Source organism: Egretta garzetta, unplaced genomic scaffold, assembly GCF_000687185.1.
Source record: "Egretta garzetta isolate BGI_Z169 unplaced genomic scaffold, ASM68718v1 scaffold397, whole genome shotgun sequence".
Taxonomy (NCBI): Eukaryota; Metazoa; Chordata; class Aves; order Pelecaniformes; family Ardeidae; genus Egretta; species Egretta garzetta.
The window spans coordinates 9,093,266-9,106,196 of NW_009260493.1; the positions used below are offsets into that span (position 1 = coordinate 9,093,266).

Sequence of the window (12,931 nt, forward strand, 5' to 3'; positions counted from 1 at the left end):
ATGCAGTGAAAAATCAGTTGTAGTCTTAACTGAGGCAGTTTAGCAGAAGTCTCATATTTAGCTGGACAGACTTAGATGCCACAGTGTCTCAGGGTGAAATACAATTCCATATTCAAGGAGATGGTGTAATGGTTTGACCAAAGATACAAATCTTGACATTCAGCTTCGTCCTACATCTTGATGGAAGATAAATATTGCTAAGCTACATTTGGAGTGCATGTGCATACACTGATGATCTAAGATGTGGGGAAAAAAATGTCCTGTGGTGGTTTTGTTTGGGTTTTTTTTTTTTCTATATAGGCTTTTAAAGCTTCCTTTTTTTAAACAGACATATCTCCTTCAGTCCACAGTTAGTTACAGATTGAAACACTCTTTGACATGTTTCTTTAAAACTCTCCCACCATGCCTGTAAATCAGACAAATGGTCAATTGTCTGCTGTTATTCAGACCTGCACTTAGCAGCATTTTCAGTGGAGAAAATCAGCTCAACACTCAATTAACGCGTGACATTTCTGTAATAGCAGAATCTGGGAATTTCCACTGCCTTGTCCCACTTACCTGCCCTCAGCAGCAATTTGTGTACAGCACAGTGCGAGTTAGGGAGTGTCTGTGTATAAAGTCACTACAGAAAGGAACAATATTTTTCTGATGTCACCACTAATTTTGTGCTCTAATCTCAGGTTTAACTACTTAAAAATAGACACAAACTTTTAGGCATTGCCAGGCATTTGGAAATCGTTGCAAATACAGGGAAAAATCCAGGCAAAGTTCTTCTGGCTAGAGCATTTCTTTTACCTCTTCATGTTCAGAACGCTTTAAGGTTTCTGAAGGCTATAAAATACAGCTCATTTACTCCAACTTCACTTCACTTGTTACTAGCATAATGAATTAACCCAAATGTAAAACACGGGGGTTAGTCATAGAAGACACTTCCACTATACGCAAGCTTATTGCGAGCCTGACTTTTTTTTAAATATGTAGCAGTTTCCATGTGAATTAATAGGTGAGAAAGAGAAATTCAGAACATTTGAGGACATACTAGTATTACATAATCATAACCTCTCTGATAAACACAAGGCAAACCCTACACACACTCCTCTCAAACTGTTTCACTTTCCAACTCCATTATAGAAATACTTTCTATACAGTTCACAATTTTGAGGTCTCTACTACGACACATGTTCCTTCTGCAGGTTTTTTTCAAACCACTGCTAATAAAATATTCTGTTTTGAAAGCCTGGCTCAGCAATGATGATTTAGTTTACTTCAGGTAATTTTTATTCAATTGGCACAAAACAGTTGACCAAAGAACACAAATTTGAAAACAGGAATTAGCTCTTCTAAGTGTATTTTCCTATAGAAGAGTCGTAGTCATGTTTACTACATACTTTAGCAAGGAAAAAGGTTAAATCACTTAAATTTGCTTTCTTCCAAGCACTGACACTTTTTAAACAAACACTCAGTTAATTTCAGTCTCAAATATTGGCAAAAATGTCTTTAGCTGTAAGATCTTGGAGATGGGTTCCTTTCTTTCCTGGTAAAAGTCAAGCCCCGTTAGCAGCTCCACATCCCGAACACGTGCAGAATGAGCCTGAACTCTTTCCTCAACCCATTCGGAAAGTGTCTTATTTTCCTGCCAAAACAAACAAGAACAATGTTCAAACACATAAAAGACACTCTGTTGTTTGGTGGTGGTGTTAGACAATGACCAGTGGTCATCAAACCTGAACTGGTTTGTCAGACTAAAGGCCTCCAGTTGGTAAAACTTCTTTCAGGTTTTCCTAGACTTCTTTACAGCCTTGCATTTAGGGATCTCATTTAAACAGAAACAAATTATGTCCCCTCTCCCTCCTCCCCACCTCCAAAGTAACAGAAAAGCAAAATTATGCTGAAATGTCAAGCATGACTTAACTAAAAAGTACAGTTGAGTCATTTTAAAACACAAGTAAGGACAGTTTTAGCTCCAGTATAAATGAGCTGCAGTGCTCAGGTTAGCCAAACAACAGGCACCTGACGATCTGAACAAAGTCCTTACAGCAGCTCGGTCCTGGTTGTTGGACAGCAATAATAATTGCTAGATAGACAGGGAAAACAATGGAAAAGTAAGCACTAATCAACCAAAAATGTTATTGTTCAATTATTTTACTACCAAGTTTTTTTGCAAGCAAATGGTAATTTGCTTTTCCGTTAACAATATCTGCTTCTGACACAAGTGGTTCACTAAATCTATGTCACTGCAAAACACAATGAATATAAAGTGCTTGGGGCTTGGGGGCTAAACTTGGAGCTTGTTGTTAAACTTTACAAATAACAGATGTTAATTTCTAAAGTATAAAGACTAACTCATTCAAATTATTTATTTTGTATACTTAGTCAACTCTTGACCACCAAAAAGATCACTGGGTAGTTGTGGATTATCCACACCACAAAAGAGGAGACACCCAAGTTGTTTCTAAGCAGCGCAAGCTTGCACCTGTCTGGAGTTATGAGTTCAAAGTTATAAAGAAAGTGAATAAACACAAGTGTATCACTCTGAGGGCCAGTTCAAGTCTGTGCAGCTATATGTGTGTGGGGGGAGACTCTGTAATACACACACACTGAGCTAAGGAACCTTCTGCATCCCAGAGTTTATGGAATAGGCACTCAGCTGGCTCAGCAATACATATTACACTCAGCTAATTTATTTTATTTGCTACAAAATGTGAAGTTTACACTGTTAGTGGTAGGCATAGATTTTATTTAATGGAAGTATGAAGTTCAGCTGCAGAACCATCCATCTAAATGCCTACTGTCTAATTTTGATAAAGGCAGAACAAAGGATTGAAGGAATTCTTCTAGTTGCACTGAAGGGAATCACACTCAAAGTCCTCTGATACCCCTGCAGTTTTTCTTGCAGCCTTCTGTAAAGCTATCTCATCACCCCGTTGGCTGTGCTGCTGTTCTCAGCCCTTCTCAGGAGAGAGCATTTCCAAGTCCTCTTATCAAACCCTTCTTCTTCCTTGCTTCCTATCAGATCACTAGTTTCCAGCTGCCTCTCCTGGAGCTTCTTGCTTTCCTAGTCATCGCTTTAGCTCTCAACTCACTCTCAACTCATGGGGAATGAATTAATTAATCAGTTAGACTTCTAAAGCTTCTCCAGATGACTGGATACCACCAGGAATAAGTTCACAAAGTTCACTGGCACACAGGAGCATAGAACTATACTTACAGCACAGCTTTCAGTGTTGTCAGGTCGATGCGGAATGATAAAAGATGAAACATCCAAGGAGCCTGGACAGTTCAGTGGAGTATAGGACTTGTTCTTGCAGCTAGTCAGAACCACAAAGTAATGGGTTGGGACAGGGATTTCTGTACTGTTTACGTGCCTACAAAACAAACATTAATCAGGGGATTTATCTAGATATTAAAACCACTGATGTTATTAGTTATTTATAGAACTTATCTCAGCATAGATCTTTCACTACTATATGACTTTTATTTATTTTATAATTGAAATAAATACCTGATGGGATAGACAGCCTCACTATTTTTTTCATGAACAGCCAACACACATGGATTAGCCCTTTTGCTACAAGCAGTCCCACTGAAACCAACAGGATTGCTTACATGGTCAACACTCCATTTTCCCAAAGCCAGAGATCTCTATATCTGGAAGAGGCAGCATAGCGCATCGTATTTGCCCTTCATTACATTAAGATTTTCAATCACATGAAACTGAATTGGAGAAGAGTGATGAGAAAATTGGCTTCTGGTTCCTTGCCAGCAAGAAATGCCAGAATGATGACTTGTTGCTACGTGCCATAGAAACCAGTTTAGGATACCTGATTCAAAATGTCTTTGCCTCCCTTTTCTGGCTATTCGTGAACACGGTCACTTTTGTGTATAAACTTATTAGGAGCTGAATGCTTCCCAAATTTGCTGTATATCTTCAGTATTCAACAAAACACCATCACTGAAATCATTATACTGCTTCGTATGACTGCCTAACCATGCTGAATAAAACACACTTATTCCAAACTGTGTACGATATTATGTGGTCAGCTGGGTATTACAGCATTCTGCTTGGAAGGAAGTTCTAGTCTCTCCTCCCTTCCACCCTCCTACTTCGTGGCAGAGCTGATTTTCCCATTCTCAAACCATTTCTGACAGATGTGGTATTAAGTCTAGCCTTGAATAAAACATCTCCAGTGACAGATTCAGCTGTGCAGATTTCCCAGCACTTTTCTACTACGTAAGTGTTCTTACTGTCACAAGGCATTTTCCCTATATTTGGAACAACCTAAATTGTTTGTTCTTACTCTGTTTTTTCCTCCTCTGTCCTCATTCACTAACATAAGTAATTGATCTTTATCTTTTATATTTTTTTTTATAGAATTCCTTTTTTATGTAACTCTTTTCTTATTCCTGTTTGTACACACAGATGAATTTTTAAATGTATTTTTTATGCTACCAGAGCTCACTAAAACGTACCTATAACTTGTCAGACCTTCAGGCGACTTGTGTGAGCCATAGCTATGCAAAGGTACCACTCCGGAATGTTACATTTTACATGCCCAGTTATGTGATTCAGTGAAGGCAAACACAGAAATCTGATCTTTGTTAAAACACATCAGTTTGAGACAACAGGGGGAAACAACAAACAGGTGAGTGAGCACAATGTGCAAGTGAGAAAATTATATGCTTGTACACCTCTTCTGCATATTTAGATGTCATATATTCTCTCAGTATTTCTGTTGCAGAGGTCCAAAAATCTAGGCATAAGCTTAGGAAAAGAATTACTGGTCTGTATCTGTGCATATGTACATGGATACACAAGTAACTGTAAAGCTTTTTTCTCTTTCTGGAACTTCAACTTCTACAGCACTGTATCTGTTTGCAAGAGTATTTGCTGTTGTATGAGTAACAGTGGATGTTTTATTATAAAGGGAATACTCCATTATCCGTGATACTCATTTCTTGTTCTTTTTTAATAGAAGTTTGTTTGTGTGGAAATACAGTGGGAAATAATCTGGTGGGAAATAATCTGGTGTCTGACTTCTGGCTTTTCCATATACTTACTGCTTCATTTCATCAGGAGTATCAAAATGGCCATCATAATTGTAATCAAACACTGGTCCACTAACAACATTTACTCCATTCCTTTCTCTAGCATACTCCTGAAGAAGCACATTATGGAAATAGTCCCATATGTCTGCCATTAAAAGAAAACAGAAGCATATTTAACATAAATTTGAAGTTACTTCACCACTAAAGAAAAATAACATATTCCCTTTTTCACTATAGATGAATAATAAAAAGTTCCAAACTAAACTGCCTGTAAAATCAACTCTGAGCCTAGGTCTAGGAGTAAAACAGGACAATATGCAGTTGTAGAAAATTTCTTATCGATGATCATAAACAAATGTGAGTCAGACTGGATGGAAGGAGTTAATGTACCCTACTGGCACTCGTCTAATAGAAACATCTGCCTGAAATAGATATTCCAAGATTAATACTGTCTGGTTTGAGTTTCTGCTTCATGAAACACGCAGTATCAGAACACTGTTTACAAACTTTGTCCTGTCTTCTCATGAGACCTTGCAAAAGGAAAGAAAAAGTGCCATTTTCATTCATCTTGAGCATTTCCCCTAGGGGATATTTTCATGAGAGTTTCATAGCTAGTATTCATGTTAGGACAGCACACAGGAGATGAAGAGAAAATTCAAGAGTGAATAGGTACGTCTAAGCAGAGGTCAGACAGGACTATATACACAAAAAAATTTAACTTACATAAATGCATTTTAAAATTTCACACATCTACTTTTAAAAAGTTTTAAATATATTTGCATGAGACCTGGATATATTGCAGGCCATGCATTAATGTTTTTAAGTCCTTGTCATAGCTTCATCAAATCCAGAATCATAATTACAGAAAATTAATCAATCAAACTCTGCAACCTACCTCTGAAGGCTCCATACATGGGAACAATATTGCTGGTGAGTAAGGCATCATACTGTTCAAGAGCAGATGAATTGAAGTCTATGTAAAGAACAAAGACTAAATTAATGAAACACTATACAAAGATGAATTTGATTCATATCCCACTATAAACTGCAGGTAGGTGCATGTAATTCAATTACATTTTACATTTGAGCATGAGTGTATGATCCTCCTGCAAACATGTCTCCAAATTTGTTTGTACAATCTGTTCAATAAAGTAATTATCAAATTTGACAATAGGAAATGATTATTCATACCAAGGAAGAGGGACGGCCCTTCATTCCAACCCTTTACATCTTTCCAACCACTTTTCATCACATTCAAATTGTTCAGTTTTTCAAAGAAAAACTTCGATGTTCTAAACTGAAAATATTTGGATACGAGTAGTAGTTGCCCTGCTTTTGGTCAGTCTACAAACACTGGAAACCTTTTTCTGCCCAACATGCTGATCCGAAGAAGTTTGTTTTGGTGTTTGAGTATATGTTTAAACATAAACCCACATCCAGCTGATTAAGACTTTCTAAGCTCTAGCTATAAAAAGAACCATGCTCACTGGGAGGATAGAGGAAACTGCGGATCAGCCCTTCTGGGTAGCTGGAACAATTTTGGCTCCGAGCAGGAGGGATTCTAACATCAGCCCGCAGACAGTCTGAAACAGTGGGAGGAAGAAGAGATGTGTTTTCCTGTGAAAAGGGCAAAAAAAAAAAAAAATTACACCCACGGCTGTGGCTAACCCAATGCTTTGTATGGTTTTAACTTTCTAGAATGGACTTCATTGAATCTTCTCCTATTTTCATAGTGAATCAGGTCAATGCAAGTAACGGACACTGATGTTTTCTGCCTAGTGTTTTTCCTCTACTTCTGTTTTTAGGTAATTCAGGGAAATCCTTATGCAGCTTGTAAAATTGTAGTAGCAAAATAAGGTTATACTTTAAGCAAAAACAGGTGACAAGTTTGGCTCATTCGTCACTTTTACATAATTCTGGAAACATAAACTTGATGTCACATTGTCCTGGAAAGCAGCTAGTATATAAAGATGACACTATCACCTCATCATAGCATCTGAGGATGCTATCTCCATAATAAGAGTCTGTGCTGCTGAAGAGTTAAAGCTAAATAAATTCATAGTAAATTCAGAACATTTTACTAGCTAGCTTCACTAACTTCACTGACACAAGTTAACATGAACACTAGCTAAGATCTGGCCAAAAGTGATTCTGATGAGTATAAATGTTTCTGTAACCTTTACTTTTTTTTTTTTTAATAACCTTTTCCATAACCTTTATCGTAATTTTACGATAGCATTAACTAAAACATCAGAATATGCTTTCTTGTGTTTAACTGCATTTTCTGTTTCATACTCATTTACATGTAATTAATTTCCATTTTGGTAAGAATGGAACATATTTATTTGTTTTATACCTTTATAAGCGGTAGTAAAACATCTAAATTGGTTTTCATTACATTGTCTACTTAGATCGGTTAAAACCAAGCAGAAATAAAGAACTGGAATGTTCCTCTTGTGCCTTTTTGTACTCCTTGATTTAATTTCTTTACTTACTTCTGTGAGAATTCCTGTAGGTGCCCATATTATGGCCAGGTATTATTTCCATATATTAATGGAAAATATATATACCACATGGATTGAAATATAAAAGACAAAAGACTGCCTTTGCCACCTGAGCAGATAAGCTGTCATTTTCAAGCAAATATAAACCCCAATGCAAAACTGACACCCGATCCCTGTGAGCAATTTACCCTTTTTAGTGTCCAAATCAATAAGGCAGGGTTAATGGATCGGGGTCAGTAAAGAAAGCACAATTTTAAACTTAATAATTGAGCTGTGATATTCAACAATGGCTTCAACTTCTTTATGGACTCTGACGGTAAAGCTGAATCAAAGCAACAAAGGTCTGGTTAAACACACCAAGCACTGTACTGAAGAGAACTTCATTCTTCTCACTAAATACACGTCACACCTAATGTTATCCAAATACAGCAGGGAATCTACTTCTGACCTATGCCATGAATCTGGGTTATATTATATTATTATATTAATAGCATTCACATTTTCTCCTACTTGAAGCAATGAGGACACAACTCAATTATCTTCTCATTATTTCACATTTCTTGAAGTGCCATCCAAGTGCCAAGGTAGGAGGACACTGTTTTAGAGCTGTCACATACATAATACATCATACAACCTGTATTTTCAAGCACACTCCCATACATTTAGGAGATGAAGGCTGCTCATGGCTATTTCCATTGGACAACACAAGAGAAAATTCTCCAACTGAAGAAATGAGAATTCATAATGAACCTACAAACTCTCAAAAGACTGAAAAAGCAACCACTCAAGAATATTTCAGCTTGTTCTTTCAAGGATCTACAGGTCAGCAACTAAACAATATCAGAAGCTGCTGAGAGATGAGGATGACTATGTCCATGTTGCCTTTTAGTACAATGAGACCAACAGTTAATGCAACCCCAGATTACAAGCCGTATTGCTAATGCTCTCTGAACTAATACACTCCCTCTGCTACAACCTCTTTTCTTTTCCTCAAAATAGAAGAATAAGCTTGATCAGCCAGACCAGTTTCAAAACTTCCGAATCACACAAAACCAGTAAAACTACAGCCTGCATAATCTGTTTTACTGTTTAAATCCTTCTTTATAGCTACCTAATGTCAAGAAATGCCCCACCTTACAAATTGTGTAAATCACTGCACAGGCTTTATCCAAATTATGAGTAATCTAGGACGCAAATAAAACCAACAGTGGAAATTGCAATTTTCTGTCATTCCCAAGTATTGTAGCCAAAGCTTACAGACAAAGGCATTATCTCTATCCCTCTGTCCTTCCACTGCTGTTATAAAGGTTTTTTTCTCCTAATTTGTACATGTTGTAATAAAAAATCGTTTACTGTGTAAAGTAAGTCAGTGAGTGAGCTCTTACATTTATAACCTTTCACCGTTGTGTCTCTGAGAGTATTACAGAGGAAATCTATTCTTTCCTATTCTTTCTACAGAAAACATACATCATTGTATTACAGTCTGCTGTGAACTACACCCTCCAATACTTCAGTCTCAGTCATTCACTGCTTCCCACAATGTTGCATAAACCACTGTAAGAAACCCCCACAAATATGTGTTTCTGTTGATTTAGATGTTATATTGGGCAAGAACTTTCTTTATACACTTCTTTTTCAACTGAGAATTTGGTTTTCAGAGGCAAATGTCTGAAAAGTTATTTGCTTTTTTTTTTGAGCTTTTTGCTGCTAGTGCTGAAATATTAATATGAACCCAGCTCAGGTGGGACTTTTTAATCTTTTCAAAGTAAAATCAGACAAAAAAACTGCTGACAATTAACATTTTCACTAGGGTAATGCATTTTCATAGCAAGCTATAAGAGCAGATCTTCAAATATGATGAAGCAAAACCAATCTTTGTTGAAATGGACATTTGTTTCACTAGACTTTAAGCCTTCTTAGGGTTGGATTTGTGATCCTTCACCCAGATTGTGAAAAATCAATAAACCTGTCTGAAATACTAACATTCTATCAGCATATATTTGATTAAAATAATTTCCCCATACTTGTACTGATAAAATAAGAAATCATGTAGACAGCAATAACAAGTCTCTTCAGACAGAAAAATCAGTGTAAAAGTTATTTCCTCAGGAGAGCTTAGAAAAAGGGTCAATTTATTCCAGAGCCACATACCCTTGAACTCTCAGAGGTTCATTCAGCTATAATCACATTTTTCAGAAATTATATAATGTAATAGGGAGCAAATAAACAGAACATACAGAAATATGTATTAGTACAAACTGTCTTGCGGAGTTATACAAAGGTTTGTTAATAGGAAAAAGATCATGGTATTCTTAGGAAAGACTAAAAGCTTCTGATTTTGGAAATCACAGCCTGCTTTTCCTCAGGAATTGACAGGCAAGTTGGAGCACTGTCTTGACAGCTTATCCTTTTTACAGAACAGGCTTAATGGAACCATCTCACCAGCAGCTCTATTCTATATCTATGTGTCCCTAACAGATGGCCATTCCTACTTTTTTAAACAATATCTTAAGACAGTTGAAACTTAAAAAATACCAAAGACACCTTTTCCTTTTTCAGGCATAAGGGCCTTAGTCACACAGTATCCACCAGTCCTTAACCAGGATTCCTAATGAATGAGCCACATTTTCAATCCTATATATTACATATTTAAGAATAGTATGGATATTTGGTAACTTACAGGCTTATTTACAGTGTACGCAGTCCACAGTGGCATCCGGATATCATAGCTGTATCCGCTCACATACTGTTGATGGGAAAGGAGGCAGTACACATTGTTGTTCTGAAGAACTCTGGGTCTCCCGTATGGCAAATGATAAGAGCTTGCCTTCTTTACTAGAATTGAAACAATAATTATTGATTCATTCTTCTATAACATTTTGGATGGCACAAAGGTTTAAGAGAGCAGAGAAAAAATGGAGGCTAAAACATTAATAAATGCAAATAAAACCAACAGTAAACATGGGCATGTGTTTCTTTTAAGCTCTTAGCTTATGAGTGGAATAAAAAATGTAGAAAGTAGTTTTCATGTTATGTTTAACATACAAATGTCCATATAATATATCAAACTTTCAAATTCTTGTTTCTTTGCAATTTCATACCAATATAAATCTTTTGAACTTATCTTGCCAGTGGAGTGAAATTTACATCTTATTTGGCTAGGAAGCATTACAATGCTTCCTAAAATTTCCAGAAAGCCCATAAAACAGGACACAGAAATATCTATGAGAATTTTTTATCAGAGAAAGGCAAAGTTATGGTTACAAAGTGGGAAATAAGAGTTATGGCAAGAGTTATGGCACTCTGCAAGACAGTTTGTACTAATGTATATTTCTGTATGTTCTGCATTTCTGTATGTCTTGGAAGTGCTCAGGCTTTCTCCAAAGACCAAGGAAACCTGTATGGTTTTTTCTAAGATTTTAATGGGATTCAGATCCGATTCCTATGCATAAGTGTTGCTATAACAGTATCAATTAGCATTTTTAAAGATATGCAAAGAAAATAGAAAAGAAAGTTATGCTTCTGACTTGGCTTTCCTATGTCACTTTAAATTGTCATTAACATTGTGAAAATTCCCACTGAAACCAATAATATAAAATCTAAACCAGGCATAGATTTAAAAATATTGCTGTCCTTTTCATTTCTTGCTACTTACTTTCTTCCGCGGTGAGATTTAACCTCTCATTTAGTACTGAAACCTCCGGCTCCTGTAAAATATGAGAATCATTCAGAAGGAATCCATAGTTTAGAAAAATGAAAGAAAAGAGAACATATTTGACAAAGATGATAAAAGATCCCAGAAGCCCCTACTTACATGCACGCATGTGCATCCCAGTCCATCTATGGGAGTCAGATGGGAAACTGGACATGAAGAAGGAGATGAGTCTTCTTTTGCATGTGAAGGATTGTAAAAAGGTTTTTTTAAGAGGTGATTCAAGCTGCCATGTGTTCCATTGTTTGGTGCTGGTGTAATATGTAGCAAATCTGTTGAAACATTTGAAATTTGTAAACATATTTTAAGACTAAAATGGCATTTTTAAAAGTTATCTTTCCAATTCTACACATTTTCTATGCATGCATTCTAAATACAGAAGAAATAGCTTATTCCATTACCTAAACTATTATGGTAAACAATACCATCAACTTGCAGTTTTCTAGGGATGTTATCTTCCACTGCATCAAGATTTCATAATTATGTATTTAAGAACTGTTGATACAGTTTTATACATTGCCATAATATTCATAGGATCAGATGGTTTAATGTAGAGTAGAAACGTGATTGCAAATGCATCACATTGTGAAGCATACAAGCCTACTGTATTTTTGTGTGCCGCCTTAATCACTGCCAGGACTGCAATGGTCCATCTTAAGTTATGAGCAAGAACAGTAATTCTCTACAAGATTCTTATCCCACAATTATTCCACAGGCATCATTTCAACAGCAAGCCCATGTGGCAGAAGTGCTTCTGTCTGATTCTTTAGTGGAATCCTTCTGCAATCAGAAACAACCTTCAAAGCAGAACAATTTTTGGCAGTTAATCTTTTGGCACTGTACAGAAGGCAAAAGAGCACAGCTTCAGTGTTTAGTGTGAAAAACCTGGCTTGTGAATGAATTCACTTAATTTTTAGTTGATCTTCTTTTAGCTCTTACAACACTGGTATTTGGTTTGTCACCTAAAGTACTGGATTGTTTCTACTCACCACACATAAGGTTGTAAACCTCGATGTTTTCAAAAGCATCCACTTCTGTTTTGTCTTTAAAGCTTGGGCCATATGCTAAGAATATAGCCTAGATTGTAATAAAACAAAAGTGTTATCTAAAGGAATCCAAATTCAAAACTAATTCAGTTGCATTTTACAGAAACAGGGACACTGGAACAAAATATACTCTTTTCACAGTCATAAAAGTTAAAATACAGGATTGTTCTGATAAAGAAGGCGAATTTTTCCTATTGCATATAATTTTAAAAAAATGCAAAACATAAATTCATTTCTCAGGATACTTTAAATGATATAATGAATTGGGGGGGTGTTCTTTAATATTTTGATGCAAATTATCATTTGCTATGTTTCAGATTCAGACCTTTTTATGTTTTCATTGCAACAGCCAGTAACAATGTCATTTCAACAAATGCAGAGTTATGACACCCACAGATCCTATCTAAAGGCTAATATTGAGCCAGGAATATAAGCATTGGGGGGTGAGGGTTGGTTGGTTGGTTTGTTTTAATACACGTTGCATTTTCAAAAGTCTTTGGGTCACTTAAGACCCTACAGCCGTGGCTAAAGCAAGGAGCAGATAACTGGGGAGACCCATCCCAAGTTCAGCAGAGACCTGTATTGGTACCACCAGTGGTACAATATAGTGCTGGGAAGACCTT

General features: G+C 36.4%; 1 protein-coding gene across 1 annotated transcript in view; it reads right to left on the reverse strand.

Annotated features, from left to right (window-relative positions):
- Positions 1–1,459: 1,459 nt before the first annotated feature.
- ENPP3 (ectonucleotide pyrophosphatase/phosphodiesterase 3) overlaps positions 1,460–12,931 on the reverse strand; it is a 40,270-nt gene continuing 28,798 nt past the window's right edge. The window contains exons 17-25 of the mRNA XM_009644362.2: positions 12,252–12,339; positions 11,365–11,534; positions 11,206–11,257; positions 10,231–10,385; positions 6,534–6,663; positions 5,942–6,019; positions 5,059–5,191; positions 3,209–3,365; positions 1,460–1,633 (exon numbers count right to left, since the gene is read on the reverse strand). Of these exons, the coding sequence (XP_009642657.1) occupies positions 1,460–1,633; positions 3,209–3,365; positions 5,059–5,191; positions 5,942–6,019; positions 6,534–6,663; positions 10,231–10,385; positions 11,206–11,257; positions 11,365–11,534; positions 12,252–12,339 (1,137 nt within the window). The remainder of the gene's footprint in view (positions 1,634–3,208; positions 3,366–5,058; positions 5,192–5,941; positions 6,020–6,533; positions 6,664–10,230; positions 10,386–11,205; positions 11,258–11,364; positions 11,535–12,251; positions 12,340–12,931) is intronic.